The 18,664-nt window shown below is 38.6% G+C and overlaps 2 protein-coding genes across 3 annotated transcripts in view; both read right to left on the bottom strand.

The window, feature by feature from the left end:
- Positions 1-3,331, bottom strand: part of commd10 (COMM domain containing 10) — a 65,678-nt gene extending 62,347 nt beyond the window's left edge. Inside the window, exons 1-2 of the mRNA XM_082553579.1 lie at positions 3,197-3,331; positions 559-649 (exon numbers count right to left, since the gene is read on the bottom strand). Coding sequence (XP_082409705.1) covers positions 559-649; positions 3,197-3,225 — 120 coding nt within the window. The 5' untranslated portion in view covers positions 3,226-3,331. The remainder of the gene's footprint in view (positions 1-558; positions 650-3,196) is intronic.
- Positions 3,332-4,328: 997 nt separating this feature from the next.
- On the bottom strand, positions 4,329-15,375 carry ap3s1 (adaptor related protein complex 3 subunit sigma 1). Of its 2 annotated transcripts, none has more exons than XM_082556123.1 (6): positions 15,053-15,370; positions 11,254-11,345; positions 10,281-10,392; positions 10,082-10,153; positions 8,810-8,917; positions 4,329-5,078 (listed from the first exon to the last, which is right to left on the bottom strand). In XM_082556123.1, exons 1-6 carry the CDS (start codon positions 15,119-15,121, stop codon positions 4,950-4,952), a joined length of 582 nt encoding a protein of 193 aa, XP_082412249.1. In that variant the 5' UTR covers positions 15,122-15,370; the 3' UTR covers positions 4,329-4,949. The 2 variants fall into 2 exon arrangements, with proteins under 2 accessions (XP_082412249.1, XP_082412250.1); XM_082556124.1 differs by lacking the exon at positions 4,329-5,078 and adding an exon at positions 7,301-7,371 and having other exon boundaries at positions 15,053-15,375.
- Positions 15,376-18,664: the final 3,289 nt, after the last annotated feature.

Genomic DNA, 18,664 nt, shown 5'->3' with positions numbered 1-18,664 from the left:
TACTGTACCACTGTGCCACCAGTTAAGTAAATAAAGCCCCTAATCTTTATTTAATGTGGATGGTAGGTCATGGATAGACTGAGGCTTGTAGCAATTGAAATCAGACATGCAAAAGGTTGAAAAACTGCTACTGTATGAATAAAAAACAAAGCATAAACTAACAAGGAGTTAAAATATTCATTCTAATTTCATAAATATCAACAAAACAATTCATCCGCTAGGCTGAATTGCAGCATAAGAACATTAAATAATATGATCGCCTGTTGATACATGTCAAAATATCTATTTCATTAAATATTATTATTTTAAAAAGTTGCACTGCCTCCTATTAGCACTTCAAAAAAAATAAAGAAACCACGCAAAGAGTCCCTTGAATAAAACATTTAGTTTGACGAGTCAATCTTGTGACAAACCAGAAAGATTTGCAGATCCAGGTCTGCATGTGCATTAATTAGAGTCAAGTGTGAGCGATGCTCCAGTAAGTCTTTATGCATGCACGACAGCTGTGCTGCGAAGCCTCTCATCTTTGGCACAGATAACATTGTGCAGTCTCCATACCTTCAGATGAAGCTTCTGTATGATGCGGGAGATCAGTCTGGAGAACTTGTTCACATCAATTGCATTGATGAAAGTCACTGCTTCTTTTATGCTGTTTAAGAAAAAAATAAGAGTCACACGTGTTAATGACAATGATGTAGGACAGGAGGTAAAAAAAGAACATCAGCTGTAGTGTGAAGAGTGCATAGCAGCGTAAAATGAGGCTGTGTACTACAGAGTGAATGTAAAATTCTGGGACAATACTAATAATAATGTGTTTTGATTTTATTGTAATTTATTTCATGTTTTTAAGCCAGACAGATGCATGAATGATTCTTGTAAAAACTGAAATTTAAAGGTCTTTCATTTCTTCATCACTACATTTGAGCATCTAGCTCAAAATTAAAATTACGCACCTACTTCGGTTTACTAGCAACATATCAGTAAAATCACTGGGTACAAAAACAGCATCTTAGAGAGACAGAGACTATCAGAGGTAAAGATTGGCAGAAGTTCACCAATCTCCACAAAGAGAATCTGGAGAAATCTCTGTGCACGAGGGACAATTAAAAACAGGCGTGATTCTGTCATAGAAATCACTGCATGGGCTCAAGAATACGTCTGTGAATGCAGTTCCCATGCCATCCACAAATGCAGATTAAAGCTCTAGCATATAAGAAGAATTCACATGTGAAGATGATCCCGAAATGCTGCTATCTTCTCTGCGCCAAAGCTTAATTCAAATCGACTGAGACAAAATGGAAAACTGCTCTAATGAATCCAGGTTTGAAATTCTTTTTGGAAAAACATGGACGCCACATCATCTGGGCTAAGAAGAAAAGGATCAATGAGCTTGTTATCAGCACTAAGGTCAAATGCCTGCTTCCCTGATGGTATGTGTGTGCATATGTGCACCGGCAACTTGCACATCTGGAATGTCTAAACCCATATATACCTTTCAGTGCTGAAGGGTATATGCTTCCATCCAGATGATGACTTTTTCAAGGAAGGCCTTCTCATATTTCAACATGACAATGGAAAACTGAATACTGCACTTAATACAACAGCACGGCTTTGTAGTAAAAGAGAACTTTCACCAACTGAAAACATCTGGAGCATCATGATTTAGAAAATACGGCAAAAAAGTCTCAGGACTGTTGAGCAGCTAAAATCCCAAAGGTCAAACAACTTGTCTCCTCAGTTGCCAGATGTTTATGTACTGTTGTTATAAGAGACAATACCATGAAATTAACTTTCATGAAATAATGAAAAGTCTTAGTTTACAAATTTGATTTTTTTTTTTCTGTTATATTATTCCCAGATCATTTCCCATTGTTTTATTTAATACTGCACAATATCCCAGATAGACAGACATCTGTGCATCTATCTATGGTTGAGTGCACTGGCTCCTGGAAGAGATCTATCCTCTTGGGCTACATGGGCTAAAGGTTATCACAGAGTAAAGCCTGATGGAAACGGGAATATTAAGACTGTTACAAATACAGATAATCAATTATTTAAAAATCCAACATGCTGAAATACTGGCTGATATTTTTTTTCATTCAGACCCACTAAACATAAACATATTTCCCTAATTTTTATAGTATGTAGTTATTTATGTACTCGTTTACACTCAGTTTGGCTCATTTGTAGTATTTGTATTTCTTTCCAAAAGGGAAGTTGCAGAGTGCCCTCGGGTGGACCAGTTATGCAACATCAACACTCATAATATGGTTGAAGGGTGTTTCAGCAGTCTCTTCTTTACTCTTTCAATGTTAATTTATTAGTCGTTATAAACTGCGATACTAATAGACAGGCTGCAGATAAACCAGCCAGGCTATGTCCGTTAGAACCATTTTCTCAGCGATCCTGCTTCACAACCAGATTCAAAACCTGCAAGAAAAATACCCCAAACAGCATAGTAGTGACACCACATCCCCTTATTGCAGGATTCAGGGGTTCAGGCCTTTTTGTTTTGTTTAGGGTTTGTTTTTTTAAATCTATCTTGATCGTAAACTGGCCTTTTCTTTCATCAAAAAGTTTAAAAAATATATTTAAATCTCTTGCAGCTATACTACATATAGTAACAGAAAGTCTAAATGGGTAAAAGTTTTTTTATTCAAATCGATTACATGATATGATTTCAACTGTCTTATTAAGTGGTTTAAAGGCGGCCAATACTTCTGCCCAGTTTCAAGTTATAGTAGTTTTGTTTTTTAAGCATAAGTAACTTTAAGTAACTTGTACAGACTTAACTCTAAATATATCCTTGTGGGATTTTACTTAACCCGGCACCCCAGTAGTATTTTTATTCTACAAAGACACTGCTTAAGTGTCATTAAGTCATTGTGCGCATAAGTTCGACCACTGTACCAAAGTATGACTCGTTTACTCCAGCCCACCAACATACTTGCTAATGTTACCATACCAGACTGAGCAAACGTGTAAGGCTAAAATGGAAGAAGGCGCATTTGTGCAATTCAATCTCACCAAAATGTAAAAAAGATAAATATAGATACCCTTTGCTAACATGTATTAATGCAACAAATTACAATATCGACTTTCGGCATGCCTTCGTATGCTACAGGTAGCTCAGGCTTTGCTACAAGATAAAATGTCGTTACACGTAATTTTTTTTTTTTTACATGGGGGGTCCCACCTTTGTGTTTCTTTTATAATGGAAGTCATTGTAGTCTGCGTCCTTAAAAATAGTGTTTGAAGAATTGAAAAGCGTCAAAGCCACAGCAGCATCCTCACACTGTTGACATTCCGGCTTCCTGTTGTCACAAGACAAGTCATGTGACCGTCAAAGCTGCGCGGAGATGCGCAGTCACGGCAGAGAGTGGATCCGCGCTGGCTGCTGTTAGCCTGCTGGATGGAGGGAAATCATTTACTTGCATTAAAAAAAAAAAAAAACGAAAACTTACTGCTGACATTTGTCATCATGTCACTTTCTGCAAAATAAAGTTTCTGTGAGATTTTGTTTTGCGTAAAAACTGCGCACAGTGAATCTCTAGTCACTACGGAATCAGCATTGGACAAATCAGTGCCTGTCCTGCAAGAAAAGCGCTAAGAAAAGAAAAAAAAAAAAAAAAACCGGCAAAAGCACATAAAATGTATTTTATGCTTTATCTGACATTTACCAGAACAAATTTAGGGCTCTGCTGGGGGTTTTTTTTAAACCTCCCCCTTGCAAATGGACTGTTGTTCTGATAAAAGCCCAAATACAATCATGATAATACGTCATTTTAGTTTACTGGTTTTAGTTTTCTGTTTAACTTGTTTTTAGGCAATAAAGGCGCGACATACTGGATAAGAAGGTTTTTGGGTGAGTTTTGTATGTTTTTGTCCCAAATTTATTTTAAATTGTCCATTGCACTGTTCTTTTTCTCCACCTCCGTGGTTTAAAGTTAAGATTTGATAACCCAAAAATGTTTTATGAGTTGACTTGACAAAAGTAAAGTACAGTGGATCTGAGAATTTGTAATAAATGTTAGGCAGCATATTTATTTTAAACATTTAGTTAAATGTAATGTACCACATACATATTTAGCCAAGTATCAGGGGTGATTTGTAGCAGGAGGAACAAGTGTGAAAGGGAAGGTCTAGATGATAGTGAGACTTCTTGTGATAGATGGTTTGGAGACAGTGGCACTGGCAAAAAGACAGGAGGCTGAGCCAGGAGAAACCGGGATAGGGTGAGACGGAGGCAGATAATCCACCATGGTGACTCCCAACAGGAGCAGCTGACATAAGATCTTTATAAAAATGAAGTAAGCCAAGCACACAGGTTTCGTTTTGACGTTTATTATGTTGAAAAAAGAAGAGAAAATAAGTCATATACACACAAAAATTAAGAGCATCATTTGGTAAGACATGGTGAATCTTTGAAAAATACTTTGCATACAAATAAAAGAAAAATCATTTCATATATATTTTTCTGTCACACAGCATATCTTCAACATAATAATCTTCTGTACCCTAAATCTCTCAATACTGTACTAAACTGGTTCCAATTTTGGATTCGAAATATTTTTGCTTTCACTTCTACTTGACTGATTCTCTTAGTCTGGAAAAAAACAAACTCGTAAGACTGCCCCAAAAGGTCACTTCCTGCCACGCAATTCTCTTTCAAGTAAACACTTTAGCCGATTCCAGTGAGCTGAAAGTCATGAGCCAACCTTCAGTGAGGCGTAAGGAATGTACCATTCATAAATAAATACTTACTTTTACTTCAAACTGAGAAAAATAACACAAGAAGAAAGAGAAAGCACACGTACAAGGAGTGTCAGATCACACAGTACCTTGAAGAGTTATAGTTTTGATAAAAGTTGGTGAATTGAGGTTGTGGTAAACAGATTGCATCACTGTAAACATTGGCTGACATCTGCAGGTTCGGGATCTCGCTGCCACTATTTGAAGGAGGGTAAATTTGGCACTTTTATGCTGATGTCACCAATGTTGATGTTTCTGGGCATTTCCGGGAGGTTCATGTTCTTTACAGCTGATACGGCACGAGCGGGCGCTCCTGCAATACCGGCCTATACACACACACGCACAAAAAACACACACAAGGAGGGTTGATAAGACAAACCAGTGAAGCAGAAAACATGCCATTACAGGACGAGACACTGAAAAGTGAACACTCGACACACACAGTGCTAAACAAAGTACTAGACAATCAACTGCTGACAAAATGCAAAAGCACTGACAGCTCCTGAGACAGACAACATGTGCAAATGTACATTCAGATGCCTTCATAGCTTCATACGCACATGCATTATTTTTCTTATTTTCTCGAGAATGATTGGATCACAACCAGAGCCAATTATGCGTCAACGGTGAGGACATACTGTACTACACCATTCACTGATTTTGAGCACTACTTCACATTCATCAAATGGACAAAAGGCAGCATTGCTTGGAAAGTGAACCCACCGGACTCTTGAGGACCGATAAGGTTAAAATGGAAGGAGAGAATTGGGTAAAGCAGAAGAATGGATTTTGATATGAAGACGGTAATGATGTTCGGATAGATAGGTGGGTAGATTTCAGAAAATGTACAATGTTTGCTTTAGGAGTAATAGTACAGGTGATACTATACCTCTAGTGAGTTGAATTACCTCTGGGAGCCTACACATGACAGTAGCTAACATTTTTCTGTCTAAATACATATGAAAAAAAAAAAAAAAAAATAGTGTGTCATTTGCATGTGTGCTGTGTTAACTACTGATGATAGGAAAAGGCTGTAAGCCTACTAGCACTAAACTACAATGGGAGATCTGTTTTCAGTTACAGAGGAGGCACTTCACTCTAACACAATGAATCTCAATGTGAAATTATATAAGAGAAATTGAGCGTTTTTAAAGGGAAGAAACCAGCCAAGTATAGTTTTTATGATCAATAACACAGATCTGAATACTGAATGATTTGATGTTTTTGTCTCAAGTACGAGCAGACATTTGAGAATCAGTGCGGTTAGAGAACCCCCAGCTGAATCTTTGGAAGACAGACCCAAAAATGACCAAAAGGATAGAAAACTGCATGATCGCTGCCTCGCTAGAAATGAACACCCTTGTAAATAATTTCAGAGCCTGACACGCAAGGTACGCTTGGAATGGAGATTAATCCACTTCATGTTTCATAAGGTTATTTCAATAGGCTGTTTGTCTTAGGGGGTGTCCCTCCCTCTGCCAGGAGTCAAGGAGACTTGTGTTAGACGGAAAGATAACCGTGTCGTTAATCGAAAGGAATGCTGAGCCAGCAAATTGGCTCGGCATTAACAGTGAAGGATACTTTGTTGCTTTGCAGCAGGTCACCTGAAGGCCTGCTGTGCAAATCCATTAGAGTGGGTTTTTAATAAAGTACTGCGTGACGAACACACACAGAAATAGCAACGCCAGCTTCGTGTCACATAACTGCAGTTTGATTCTGTGCTTCATGCAAACAAATGAGCCTTTTGAAAAACTCACCCTGGGCTCAGTCTCGTTTATAAATGATATCAGTGTTAACCTGTAATTTAGCATGTAGATTGAAAACCCCGGGAAACAAATGAGTTACTTTTGTCTTCTGGCTCTGGTAAAACATGTGAAAAATCACCTTCCAGCTCCTCCAAAGCTCGCTGTGCATGTGTAAAAACAATGTTTCACTGTTTAAAAAGGGACATTTTTGCTAGAAATGTTCTTGGCTTGGACTTCTATTATTATATTGTTTCTGCTGCGCAACACACAATCCTACAGTAAAGTCTCGAGCCACCCCTCATTTCTTTATATTTTGCTTCCAAGCAAAAATTGGTGTTTAACAATAGTTCTCCGTGCTGCACCTAGATCCCATTTTCCAAATAAAAATAGAACTCAAGACTTTTTAGCGAATAGCCCAGTATACAATCCCAGACAAACTGCACTTTGGTGACCTTTAGAGATACTAGTTGGTTTTACATAGACAAGGTAAAACATTTCTTTGTTTCTATCTATGCAAAGCTAAGTTATCCACCTGCTACATAAAAACCACTCACACATAAAACTTGTATCTTTTTATTTTGTTTTTTTATTAGAAAGACAGCATGCTACTACATCTCTAGACTGCAATTTCAACGACCGCGACCGTTTTTGTTCCTGATTAAGGAGGGAAACATTTTTGGGTCTGCCACGAAAGATTCCTACTGTATGTTAGTGACGTCACTTTACTTCAACATGGAGGGCCATATGAAGAGACTCAAGAGGGTGGGGGGTGGGGTGGGGGGTGGTAAACTGCAGTTAAGGTTACAGTACTTGGTTGTAAATTTAGCAGTACCTGTGTCTACCTGTCCTGCCTGGTAGACTGAAAGATAAACGTCTGTAAAGAGAGAGAGAGAAAGAGAAGAATGGAAAGAACTGGACAGGGTCAGGAAAAAGAGGAATGAGGAATGTTAAAGCAGATTAAAGTAATTACAGTTTATCTCCACAGAAAAAAAGTGATAGGACCTATCATACACCACAACTGTAAACTGTATACTACAATTATGTATAGCTGCGAAATATAGAGATATTACGTGACAAGAACGTGCGCTTTGAAATGCGATTAATATCATAATCGTTCCTTGCCAGTCGTGGAGAAGAACGGCTCGTTCCTCGGTCTCCAGAGACTGACCTATAATAGAACGGTGCCACTTTCAATTAGCATCAGTGTGATAAACGAACTCTGTGGTCTACGATAGGTCCAAGAGGGAAGAGACAGAGCAGCTCAGATGATCGTAGAACAGTAAAAGATCTGCTTACAGAAGGTCAATCGAAAAGGAAGAGTCTGTCTGCTTAAAATCACACAATGCAGCTCAGATTATTAAAAAATATATACACTTTTTTAAAAAAAAGAAAAAAAGGAAATCTACTGTTAGAGCACACAATTAATCAGCCAGTTAAAAACCTGAACATGAAACCCTTCAGTTTGTCAAGGAAGCAAACAAAGTAGAAACAAATTTGTATGACTTTGTGACTTTCGCTGTAAGAGTAAAACAGGATTTCACCAAAACTCTGACTCAATGCTGATACATTACTGCAGCGTGCTGCAAGTACTTTGGAAACAAAGGGCCAAATCATTAGTGCAGTTCGATTTTAGGACTATCAGATGCTACAATCCACATTATTTTGCAAATAAGTGATTTCATAAAATTGTCTCTGGCTGTCTGTCAAATTAAACTTTTCAATTCGTAAAATGAATGTTTCTCTGCTAGCAAAAGCTGTGTGCAAAGCAAAGCAATGTCCTTGCATAGAGCAGTTATCTAAGCAAGGACACTGGCTTGTAGATGCAAGAAAACAAGTCTGAAAAGCATTTACTACAACACGGACAGCGCAGAAACTTCACATTCTCTTCTAAAATAAAGAGCATATAAAGACACAGCCTGGAACCAGCATATTTTCACTACTGTATTTCAAATATAGATGATATGGCTGATTTTATGGTCACTGAATCTGGAGGTGCTTTGGAAAATGGTACAGTTAAGTCTTCATAGAAATGGTAGAAGTGATGACTATGGCTGTATAGTATACTGAGAGATACAGGAGAGAATATGTTGAGTCTTGATCTGAGTTGAGAGCAGTGCAGCAGCAGGAAAAGAGACCAAAAAAAAAAAAAAAAAGAGCACAAACACTCAAGAGTGGGTAGGGAGCATCCACAAGGTCACTGGAGAATAGCATGCAGGGTGCAGCATACACACATGCCTGCATACTGTATACACCACCTCAGAGTTTGGCGGTAGCATCAAGACATACAGTTGAACTGTCAGGGTCACGCTTACCTCAGACTTCTCCATCTTGTTCTGGGCATCCACCTGCGTGATGATTTCATTCATGTTGGTCTCCAGGACCATCCCACCCATTACCATCTCGGCCAGAATGTTGTGGACCTGAGAGGAATTACCGGTAGACGTGAATCTAATCGTCACGCAAAACTTTTTCCTCATACTGCAGCATTACAGTGCTGTGAGAAAGTCTTGAGACACCCCTTATTCTGTGTATTGTTCTGTATCAACATGACATGTCTCGGCATGGTGTGTGGGCCTGGATAAAGAAATGGGAAAAATCCAACAAAGACCTGACTGATACATCTGGCCCTTCGCCTGATCCATCTACTGTTTGCCAAAGCCTCATCGGAAACAGTCTGAATGCAAGGGTGGCTGCCATGAAGCCATTCATAAGGAAGGAAAATGTGGAGAAAAGACTGACGTATGCCAAACTGCACAAGAACTGGACTAAAAATCAGTGGCAACAGTTCTGATGGAGTGATAAATCCAAATGTGACATTTCTGATTCAATTCTCATCAATATGCACAGAGGTGCAACAGTGAGTGTCAAAAGCCATCTTTAAAACACAGAGGAGGCTCTGTGACGGCTTTGGATCTTGACAAAATTGATGGAATTTTGGACGTAAAAAATCACCATCAAATTTTGAACCACCATGCAAAATCATCTGGAAAGCATTCAAATAAAAGCTTTGGTTGTCCCCCAAGAAGCCTGGAGAATTATTGCTGAAGATTCCTTAAAGAAATTCAAAGAAAGCTTGTCTAAGAGAGTTCAGGTTGTACCAAATATCAATTTTCAAAGCTGTTATTGCCTCACATACTTCATTTCCAAGTTTGCACCCATTTCCCATTTTCTTTGCTAAATATAAAAGTAAAGTATGTGACCTTTCTAAGTGTTTTATTCTTAAAATAACAATGCAGGGATTCTTCTGGTTTTTGTGGCTCCCCCTTAACCAAGTTTAACCAGAACCAAAGCAGGATTGCCTGAATTATCAAACAAAACAATGAGGGTGAATAGACAACATTTGTAGCCAAACTACAGTTCAATCTCAATCGGTCCCCTAAACACTGAATTAACTATATAAGAACAAAAATGCCGCTACACAACATGTTATGGAACAAGGCAGGTTATCAAATTTTGTACCATAACATGAGTCACTAATGGCTACAACTGATTTCTGATTTCATAGGAGGTCGAGGTTGTTCCGAGGCTCAAACAAATGGTATTATAAACATGTTACATCACAAAGAGACAAATGAATTTATTACCTTGTCGACATGGAAAATTAAGTCAAGCTCACAGACGTTCTCAAAGCACTTGTCCAGCGTTTCCACAAATACCTGCAAACAAAATAGAAGAAAGGGCTTGTAGACCTAAAGGAACACAGTCTGCAAGAAAGATCCTGAAAGCACACCGACAACTATGGTGAAAGAGACTGTGGCATTATTGTTTTTCCCAGGCTTTTACCTGGATTAAGTCTAAAATTCCTAGTTCGCTCTCTGAGGAGTCGACACAAAAGACAAAGTACAATGTGGCGTAGTGTCTGTAGATCAGCTTGTAGTCTGATCCTCCAATCAACCTGAAAAACAAGAGGCAAGAAAACATTAGAGAAATTGCTCCTCATGAAATATATAATGAGGCCTGTCAGGCATGCCATAGAAACTACGCTCTACTATACACTTAGATAAGGGAATCTTAATGTATGCTAATCTTTTGAACGTACGCACAAGGTTCACGGGGAGTTTAACACTCAGAGAGAACTCTGAACCCTGAGAATGACCTGATTTAACTAGTATGAAGTAAACACAGATAAAGACGTGAAGAAAAATAGCAAGATCTTTTCAGTTATTATGAGTCAGTGTAACGGTAGTACACAACATATACAAGCGTGAAAAGATAGAAACTGGTAGTGGTTATTCAGCCTCTTGCTGGGTTTGATAGGAAATCACAGTTTCTGTTAACAACAGGAAATGTAGGAACTCTCCCTCGGTATTATGCAATTATTAAATAAAATGAGTAAATGAAATTAGTTTTGGGTTGTGGGCTTTTTTATGCGTTTGTTGTGCTCTCCATTCAGTGACTTGATTCTTATTAGGTTTTTTTGCTACGTATATTTTTTCATTACCCTTCAATTTTGCAAAGTGTAATGAGACAAAAAAAAAATATGCAAGAGCAACTGCGAGCAGTGGTGTTTCACAGCTCCACGCCTAGTTCCTCATTCGTGAATGTTAAATGAAGATCAAACGAAGACCGTTGCTATTGATTGCCATTCATACAGCCCTCTGAGCTTTCCTTTGGAGAGTGAAATTAAGTCCTGTAATGTTGCGTCAAAGTCAATTATCTTCTGGAGTAGATTACTTCCACTAAAGCCTGCTTCTTTAGCATTTAGACACAGTCGCGTATGCACAAACAGGCTCAACCGAGCAACCTCATAACTTACATTCCTCCTTCGAGGAAATTGCAGACATTCTCATCTCTTTTTGAGACCAAGTGGAAGGTTTCCCTGATGATCTGTTGCTCTGTGTCTTCATTCTGGAGGACGAATTAGGAAACAACAGGCTGTTAAACACAGCGACAGTAAACAACGTGATGTTTGCCCACTTAATTGCTTCCAGTGAGCCAGTTCATTACTATTAGCCAGAAGACTGGTCTGACAGGATATTAATGGTTCCTCTCACCTCTCCCTTTTTGTTTTTTTTATTAAATACGTGTATTCCTAAGTAGCTAAAAATAAAAGATTTATATAACAAACACATTTTTCAAAATCAAATATACAATACCCAGAGGTCACAGAGGCTCTTACTAAACCATGTCAGGGAGGCTTATCTCTGCAAAGAGATGAGATTATGTTCAAAGCATCCAATATCCTTAGGCATGTTTGAATGAATAAGGGAACAAAATCTTCTTCATCAGATTGTTCTGTCTTTTAAATCATATTGAGGGCTCACAGAAAGGATCTAAAAAGACAGTCTCTGCGCTGTCAATACAAGCTCAACAACCTTGCTAAAAATCTGCTTTACTGCAACTCTAACAATGACACAGTCTCACCAAAAGGTGCTAACGTCCTCTCTGGATCTTTAACAGTTCAGTGAGTAAAGGGAGAGCAGAGGGTGACCAGTATGCAGCTGGCTAAAAATCAGTCATGTGATGTGCAGCATGGGACTTAATGATACAGTCACAAAGCAGAGCAGAGCAGTGAGCCTATTGCAGAAACAGCAGCAGCTTTTAAACATGTCAGAGTTTGAGAGTTTCCCCATCTGGTTACATGAACCTGCAAATCTATTTGAAATTCTGGAGGTTCACAAGCAGCAACACAGTATAAGTTACATTTAAGGACCAACAGGAGGCTAAATAAATAACACGATAATATATGTTAGCATATTTCATGTGGTAGCCAAACATACCAGAAACCCTAAGATTATAGAAGGAGATTTTTAATTACTAGTATTCAAATTTTAAACCGTTAAAAATATTACCAGGTGAAGCGATTTTCCCGTTACGATACCGAGAAAATCGTTATCAATAAGGGTCACCAGAAAATATCTGCGCCCTACTCACCTTTTTCAATCCCCCTCCACCTGAGGACTAACCAGTTATGGTGAAACCACACCCACTGTAACAATTGTTGGAAATTGATATCACCATGGTGACAAATGCAAGTCAAAACAATGATCAAAACTACATATGATGGTCCCTATACAGCATTTTCCATTATGCAGTAGTTAGTATGCCAACGGGGGGCCAAAGAAGGTCAGCCAATGAGCCTGTGACACAGGACATGGCTGCCTAAGGCTCACTGATGTACAAAGAGTGCAAAAAAGATCTACTACAGCACAAGATGCTGACAACCCTAATGCTGCCTGTCATAGAAAGTTGAACCTTTATTTGTATGGGGCCTGTGTAGCCACAGACCACCACAGAAACCACCAGCAATGAGATCAGAACAGAACAGTGTAAAAAGGAGAACTGGTCTGAACATTTACACCACATGTGCCATCAGGTCTGTGTTGCATTATTTACCTGTGGAAAGAAGGCAGCCAGTTGCACTATAGGAACTGGCTTGCCAGCATAGCCATTGTGTTATACTCTGTGCAACATCCAACTGGGAAACGGTGGCTGGCAGTTATGTTTATGCTACATTAACAGATAGCGTATATCCTTTCACTGCAACAGTTTTCACTGATGCAGATGTGTTATTCAGCAGAATAATGTGCTCAGCAACACTGCAAAAAATAACTCTGGAATGGGAATATGACAGAGGTCAGCGTCACTGTGCTTGATAGCACAGGACACCTTCAGAGCTGTTTTGGAGGTCAGAGCTGTTTTGACAGCCTGGACGAAGGGGAGCTACAAAATATTAGGCAGGTGGTTTTAATGGTGCCGCTTTCACAGTGCATGTTCATCCACCAGCCTCCACTCATGGGTCTGCACATCTCTCCTAAAGCATGTTTTAGCACATTGTTACTTTAACACGAGAACCACGACGTCCTCATCAAAAAAAAATAAATCATAAAATAAGCAAAGCAACTTTTTTGTAAAAGCAGTAGCACAAAAAAAAAGTCTATACTGCTACGTAAAAGTTATGGCTTACATTACTTACTGATGATGAATGAATTATATATAGGGAGAATTTTTATGTGCACATATTTCTCCCTCCTCTCAGACTGGACACATGCTTTGGGTTTATGTCTGAGCCAGCAGGCTGGCTTTAACAACCAGAACAACGCCTCTTCAGCTCTGCCACTCAACGCAGACACACACACACACACATATAAGGCACAGCCACACTAAGACAAACAACATACCGAGGCTTAACAATAAACTCTTATCAATTAACCGAGTCCTAAAGATAGTTTTCACAGTCAGTCGGATGTGTGAAATTGTATATGCAGCCAGCCTGTAAGCCGACACCTCAACTGGTAACATAACAGATGGCATCTACATGGACTACTTCTAATCCAATCAATTTGTGTTTACCCTCCTGAAATACAAACGCATTAATGTCCATCTCAATAAATAATTATGCAACATGGAAAATGAATCTGAACAAATATTTATAAGGTTAAATTCATTTGCTGCTTTCTATTTTGAAACCCCTTTTAGAGATTCTGCTTTTTCTGATTTCTGATTCTAAAAATGATGCATACTGCCAGACTGACTAATCAATCAAATTACCACTTGGTATATACTTATGTTTTTAAATACAGACTGCTGGGTGATGCCCATCATCTGTTTTCTTAAATCGAATCTTTTCGGGATGTTGTTCTACCCTAAAATCATTCAGTTATCTAGACTGAGATCAAATCGGAAATCTGCATTTATGAGTTCCAGCTGAATCCATCTCCAGTGCTTCTAAATCCACTATTGAACAGCGCAACGAAACTCACATGTGAAAAGCAGGTGCTTGGAAAGTGTGCAGAATTTTTAAGCAGGTTCAACTTTTTTCTAGCAATTCATCTGTTAATCAACTTTTGTTTGTGTGTGTCCCCAATTTGTCCCCAAGAGTTCATTCAGGGAGCTGGACCAACGCATGTGCAACCTTGTTATTGTGATACCTACATAAAAAGAAGGCGGCCGTCTTGAGGTATAAATCCAATTATAAGACCAAGCCAGCACAGCTCACACAGCAAATGACATTACATAACCTGGCATTTGTTCCCTGTAGCTTTTTAAACAGAGCAGGTAGCCTGCTTTAGTGATGCCAACTTACAGGCAATAATCTCATGGCATCAGTGATGGGATGGACTGAGCACGAGTCACTCACAAGGGCCACAGCTATTACAGTCATGTGACACAAACAGTAAACCTGCTTCGGGCTGTGCATCACACAGACTGTATATAGGCTGCATGAGATTAGATTTAATAAGCTAAGTGAATAAAACGGAGCTCACTCCTGTTCACGCAGCCTCAGTGGGAATGTGATAGCCTCGCTTCGGCTTGCACACGTTTAATTATTCATATTTTTAAAGGCCAGCGTGGATCAGAGTGGCATCTTATAGCCTACATCAGTTTGAAACAACTGCACATTATTGAAGTACCCACAGCTTCCCATTCAAACAGTGTGCAGCACAGTGTCATTAATGCTGACAGTGATTGAATTTTTTTAAAAGTGTCCTCAGCACAGCTGTACAGCTTGTGATATTTTTTTTTTTTTAAATTAACCGTTTCCACGTTGACCCGTGAATCTTACATATGTGCAGCAAATAAATGAAAAATATTAAGAAGAAATTTTCACTCACATAATGTTCGTAGAATTTAGAAAGCCTTGGTTTGCCGTGGTTGTTGAATATTAAAATGGCTTTTATCATGATTGTAGCGGATCAGAATGAGGCGGGGAAGAGAAAGGGATCAGTCTGCGAAAGACTGGTGTCCGTCAGCTCCGGTGAACCCAGATCTGAGCGGGATTCACGGCTAAAGCCCGTCTCGATTTAAGGTTAGTAAACGGGATAGCTTCGAGCTACACTCTGCTACTCCTTCATCGTCTCTTTACGGAAATATTCCACGTCAAGGACCAGTCATGCTCTCCTCCTCCTGCTACAGCAGCCGAGATGGCTCAAACTTTGCTGTGGGTAAATGCAAATCACGGGGTTAAAAAAAGAAGAAGAAGAAGAAAGAGCGTTTATTGATTTGTTCCTCATTCTAAGAGTGATTCTCTCCACATCCACTGGGGTCAGCCCAAGCATTTTCTTAATCACTGAACTTATTTTACTGTGATCACCATTTTTAATATTAAGTTGATGTTTCTTCATCTTCTTCATCTTAGTGGAACTTAGATTACCCCTAAAAAGTCCTGAAAACTTATTAGAGTAACTTTAAAGGTAGGATAATATTCATGACAGTGACATCTTTGGCCAGTTAACCTAAAGCACATATCTCTGGACAATGAGATGCAGGTGGTCAACGGCGTCACCAAGGGGGGCGTGGCCACTGGCCAGCCACCAAGATTATCCTATGTTGCTAATAATGTTAATAAACGTGATTACAAGAGAGCAGAAGGCACCCAACAATCAATCGATCACTTAAAAAAGATTATTATGGATTTCAAATCTTTTATCTTATTTTCATCTTATTTGGTTAAATGTTGGTCACTATTTTCAGTGATATCAGCTTTAATAGCAGGAAATTAAGTAGGTATATAATAAGCTATATTTGACAACAGCATAATAAAACTAGAAATTTTGTTTTTAGTGTGCCACACCAATATTTTTAGTGGCCCCCAACTAGCCACCCCAATGAAAAAATTCTGGAGGTGCACCTGGGTGAAGTAACTAGAGGAAATCCACCCAAGCACCCGGGAGAGCATGTAAACTCTACACAGTTTCAAACTAACCGTCTTGCCATGAAAACACAGGACTAACCCTGAAACACTGAATGCCAAATGAAAATTTTATCCAAAGTTCGCAAGGTTGATTATCTGGGAATATTTTATATATTGTTAGTGCATTCTCCAAAAAATTGCATTTGGGTCTGGTGACATTAGAGGAAACGTGATGAGGTCACAAACACTGACCAGGTTAACAAAGGACCAAGAATTCAATCATCAAATTTCATGACGATATAAAAATATGAGATATAGCCATGCTCAAGAAGACAACAGTAAAATGTGCTGTAGTCTTGTTTATGTTCTTAGTTAAACTTTTAACTTTGAAGGAACATTATTTGAAATTATAAACATAAGAATTTTTAACATTTGTCAGTGTTTGGAAATGTTGCCTCACAACTTGGCACACATTTAGCCTTTGTGTCTTTATACAAGCTTTTAATGTTTCATTTAATTTAAACATGTTTTTAATCGTTTTTTGGTCCATCCATCCATTCTCTTCCATTTATCCACATTTTGCAAAGGGGGCTGGAGCTTATCTCATCTGTCATAGGGCAAGAGAGGCCAGGTAGACCCTGTAAAGATCACCAGTCTATTGCATGGTCAACACATTTGTGCTTAATTTTATGACACAAACCTTTTTGATTTTGTGTTAGAAAAAACTGGTTTAAAAGTAACTTAACTCTAAGGCAACTTGTTTTTTAAGTTAGAAATTCCACATTTTTCACAGGATCACATCATTGATCCTGGCCGATTTCAGTAATATTTATTATAGTAAACGTTAGAAAATCTGGTCCTCTAATGGTTTTTATATGGTTTAATGTAAACATCTGCACGAAAAATGCTATGCAGTCTAAAGTCCTCTTGCACTAAAAACACAAACTTGAACAATGATTTAGGCAGCCAGCAACTGTTTTTTGTTGTCACCATACAGCATACAAAAAGAAGGCTGTCTTTTAAAAAGATGAATTTACAAAGAAAACTCAGCATTGTAAAAAAAGACAAACAAATGCAGTCATATGAAAAGTTTACACCAGATGCTGTGCAGTCCCATGAAAAACTGCGTTCACCCTTATATTATAAATGAGTAAATAGTTGCCAAGTGCTGCTAATCAAATGCAATTCACTGACTGATAACCAATAAGTGTGACAACCTCTATAAAACCAGAAGTTCTGGCACTTTGCTCCTCTGGAACATACAGGTTGTGTGAACACTGAATGTTAAAGTTCATAGTAGAAGAATTAATAAGAGACTGAAACCTGATTGAAAGAGGTCAACACCAGAAAGCTTCTTCTTTCTATAAAAAACATGGCAGCACAGCTTATGTTTGCAAAGCTGTCTCTGAACTTCTGAAGGACGTGACCGAAGTGCTGATGTCTGTCATATTTCACAGGACCACATTTGGCAAAAAACAAGCACAGCTTATCAATGCAAACACTTCATACCACGTCAAGTACAGTGGTGGAGGGGTGATGATTGGGTATGTTTTGCAGTCATGAGACCTGGGAACCTTGCAGTCATTGATTTGACCATGAACTCCTCTTTATAAATATCTCTATAAATATACATATGAGGCCATCTGTCCAAAAGTTAAGGCATGGATGAAACTGGGTCGTGCTACAGGACAATAATAGCAGCAGCAAATCTAAACCAGAATGACTGAAAAAGAAAAATCAAGGTGTTGCAACAGACCACTGAAGGTACAGACCTCAACTTGGCTGAAATGCTGTGACAGGAGAGCTGTGCATAAGCAAGTGTCTGCAAACCTCAATGAACTGAAGCAACATTGTAAAGAAGCTTGGCCAAAATTCCTCTACAACAATGTGGGAGACTGACAGTCATACAGAAAACAATTCCTTCAAGTTATTGCTGCCAAAGGAGCTTCTCGAAGCTACTGAATTCTGGAGTGTTTTTGGGGTTTTTTGCAGGGTTTTGGGGGGGCTTTTTCCTCAATGTGGGCAGCTCCACCTTGGTAATCAAGATTCAAAGTTTCAGCCACAAGGTGGAGCAAAACTTCATTTTACAATGCTGATGTGGCAGCTCAGAGGAAAACTTGGCACATTGTGATGCAAAGAAAGTTCTCCACTCTTGGTTCTAGTAAACACGAACATGATGCTTCTTCAGACAGGTTGGATTTTCCTCTAAAGTACAGATATGTGTTGAATGACAGAAAACAAATGCAGAGTATTCCTGCTGGAAAAACCTGAGCTCAGCCATGGATTTAGACTCTAATCTGAAGTCAAAGTAAATAAATAAAACAAATGATAACAATTAAGTTTTGTGATAAAATTTAAAAAAACAACAACAACAATTACATAGATTTATGTAAGTTATGTATGAAAAATGTAAAAACTGTCTTTTTCATCTCCATTTGAGCATGACATGGTGACCAAACTTAGCTCTCTAGTATCTTTTTATCTTTTATATTTTAATCAGTCACTGCACTGTACAAACTATTTATTCATTTATTTATTTCCCGTATTGACACACACTTTTGTCACACTTTATTTTTGAGACAAGCATGTGGAG

This window comes from Aulonocara stuartgranti (genome assembly GCF_965226115.1).
Source record: "Aulonocara stuartgranti genome assembly, chromosome: 12".
Taxonomy (NCBI): Eukaryota; Metazoa; Chordata; class Actinopteri; order Cichliformes; family Cichlidae; genus Aulonocara; species Aulonocara stuartgranti.
The sequence above is the reverse complement of the archived record's forward strand: the minus strand, read 5'-3'. Positions and strand labels throughout refer to the sequence as shown.

What these genes read in the sequence shown, in the direction of transcription:
- ap3s1 (XM_082556123.1), bottom strand. Translation starts at nt 15,121, where the DNA reads ATGATAAAAGCCATTTTAATATTCAACAACCACGGCAAACCAAGGCTT. An exon ending in AATTTCCTCGAAGGAGGAAT is followed by an intron (nt 10,393 to 11,253) that starts GTAAGTTATGAG and finishes CTTGTTTTTCAG; the next exon opens with GTTGATTGGAGGATCAGACT. An exon ending in GAATTTTAGACTTAATCCAG is followed by an intron (nt 10,154 to 10,280) that starts GTAAAAGCCTGG and finishes TTTTGTTTGCAG; the next exon opens with GTATTTGTGGAAACGCTGGA.